The following is a 2,488-nucleotide window of genomic DNA, read 5'->3' as shown; positions in this document are numbered from 1 at the left end:
TTTGGGATTTTTTTGCAGATGAGTTCGGATGATTTCGACATCGTCATCGAGGCCATGCTGGAGGCGCCCTACAAGAAAGAGGAGGTGAAAATTTTGGGAATTTTTGGGAATTTTGGGGATTTTGGGAAAATTTTGGGAATTTTGGGAATTTTTTTGGAATTTTTTTGGGATTTTTCGCCATTTTTTGGGAATTTTTAGGGAACTTTGAGGATTTTTTGTGAATTTTTGTGCAATTTTGGGGGGATTTTTTTAGCATTTTTTGGGAATTTTTTTTGAATTTGGGAATTTTTGGGACTTTTGGGAAATTTTGGGAATTTTGGGGATTTTTGGGAAATTTTTCGGGGAATTTTTTTGGCATTTTTGGGGATTTTTTTTACATTTTTGGGGATTTTTTTGGAATTTTTTTGAGTTCTGGGAATTTTTTCTGAATTTTGGGAATTTTGGGGAATTTTGAGGTTGTTTTGGGGTTCTTTTGTGATTTTTTGAGGAATTTTTTTTAATTTTTGGGTATTTTTGGAAATTTTTTTTGAATTTTGGGAATTTTGGCAATTTTTTTGGAATTTTTGGGAAATTTTGGGAGTTTTGGGGTTGTTTTGGGATTTTTGGGGGGAGAATTTTAGGGAATTTTTGGGGAATTTTTGAAAAAATTTGAGCGTTTTTGGGGAATTGGGAATTTCAGGACTTTGGGGGGATTTTTGGGAATTTTGGGGTCATTCCGCGGGGTTTTTGTTTCATTTTTTCCCATTTTTCCCATTTTTTCCCATTTTTCCCCCATTTTTTCCCTCTCCAGGCTCAGCCCGGCCCCTCCAAAGCGACGTCGGAGCCGCCCCCGGCCCAGGTGAGAATTTCGGGAATTTTTTTGGGAATTTTTGGGAATTTTTTAAAAAATTTGGGAATTTTTGGAAAATTTGGGGGAATTTTTGGGAACTTTCAAAAAATTTCGGGAATTTTTTTTTGAATTTTGGGGAATTTTTAGGAACTTCTGGAAAATTTTTGGAATTTTTTTTGAATTTTGGGGATTTCCAAAAAAATTCCCAAAATGCCCAAAAATTCCCCAAATCCAAAAAAAAATCCCCAAAAATCCCCAAAAAATAAAAAAAAAAATTCAAAAAATTAAAAAAAAATCTCCAAAAAATCCCCAAAGAATCCTAAAAAATCCCCAAAAAAATCCCCACAAAATCCCAAAATCCCAGAAAAATTCTGGTGAAATCCTTAAAAATTTGGGAATTTTCAGCCCCAAAACCCCAAAATCCCAAATTTTTTCCCCAAAATCCCAAAATTTTAACCAAATGTCCCCAAAAATTCCCAAATTTCCGACCCAAATTCCCGATTTTTTGCCCCAAAATCCCCAGATTTTTCCCCAAAATCCCCAAAAATTCCCCAAATTCCTAAAATTCCCCAAATTTTTTAAATTTTTCCCAAAATTTTGATTTTTACCCCCAAAGGAGCCCCCGGAGGAGCCGAAGGAGCCCAAAAAGGAGAGCGGCAGCAGGTGAGGAAAATTCCGGAATTTTGGGGGAAAAATTGGGAATTTTGGGCGAATTTTGGACAATTTTGGGAAAATTTTGGGAATTTTGGGGGAAATTTGGGGAATTTTGGGTAAAATTTTGGGAAAATGTTGGAATTTTGGGAAAATTTTGGGAATTTTTGGGAATTTTTGGGGAAATTTGGGAATTTGGGGAAAATTTTGGGAATTTTTTGGAAGAATTTGGATATTTTTGGGAAAAATTGGGAATTTTGGGGGAAATTTGGGGAATTTTGGGTAAAATTTGGGGAAAAAATTTGGAATTTTGGGAAAATTTTGGGAATTTTGGGTGATTTTGGGGAAATTCGGGGAAAAATTTGGAATTTTGGGAAAATTTGGGAATTTTTGGGAATTTTGGGGGATTTTGGGTAAAATTTGGGGAAAAAATTTGGAATTTTGGGAAAATTTTGGGAATTTTGGGGGAATTTTGGGAAAATTTTGGGAGTTTGGGAATTTTGGAAAAATTTGGGAAAAATTGGGAAATTTTGGGGAAATTGGGGAAAATTTGGGGAAAATCTGGGAATTTTGGTGGAATTTTGGTGTTTTTTTTCCTTTATTTCCCCTAAATTGTCCTAAATTTTTCTAATTTTTCCCCAAAATTCCCAAATTTTCCCAAAATTCCTGAGTTTTTCCCCAATTTTGTTTTTTTTCAGTTCCAGCAGTCGGAAGAGGCGGAGCCGGAGCCGCGAGCACGGACACAGGTCGGGAAAATTCTGGAATTTTGGGAAAATTTGGGAATTTTGCAGAAAATTCAGGAATTTTGCAGAAAATTTGGGAATTTTTTGGGAAAATTTGGGGAAAGTTCAGGAATTTTGGGGAAAGTATAGGAAAATTTAGGAATTTGGGGGGAAATTCAGAAATTTTGGGGGAAATTTTGGAATTTTTTGGGAAAATTTAGGGATTTTGGGCAGAATTTGTGGATTTTGGCCGATTTTGGTCGCGATTTTTCAGGATTTTGACCTA

At 35.3% G+C, this 2,488-nt stretch overlaps 1 protein-coding gene across 1 annotated transcript; it reads left to right on the top strand.

The window, feature by feature from the left end:
• Positions 1-6: 6 nt before the first annotated feature.
• On the top strand, positions 7-2,346 carry LOC130588429 (probable RNA-binding protein 23; the record flags this gene model as incomplete). The annotated part of the gene is made up of 4 exons (XM_057389352.1): positions 7-84; positions 791-838; positions 1,446-1,492; positions 2,179-2,346. Coding segments are annotated over exons 1-4 (329 nt in total), but the record flags the coding sequence as incomplete, so codon positions are not given.
• Positions 2,347-2,488: the final 142 nt, after the last annotated feature.

Source organism: Malurus melanocephalus, unplaced genomic scaffold, assembly GCF_030028575.1.
Source record: "Malurus melanocephalus ecotype Western Australia unplaced genomic scaffold, MMel_1.1 scaffold_4999, whole genome shotgun sequence".
Lineage (NCBI taxonomy): Eukaryota > Metazoa > Chordata > Aves > Passeriformes > Maluridae > Malurus > Malurus melanocephalus.
Note: the sequence above shows the minus strand (reverse complement) of the source record. Positions and strands in the feature narration are given on the sequence as shown.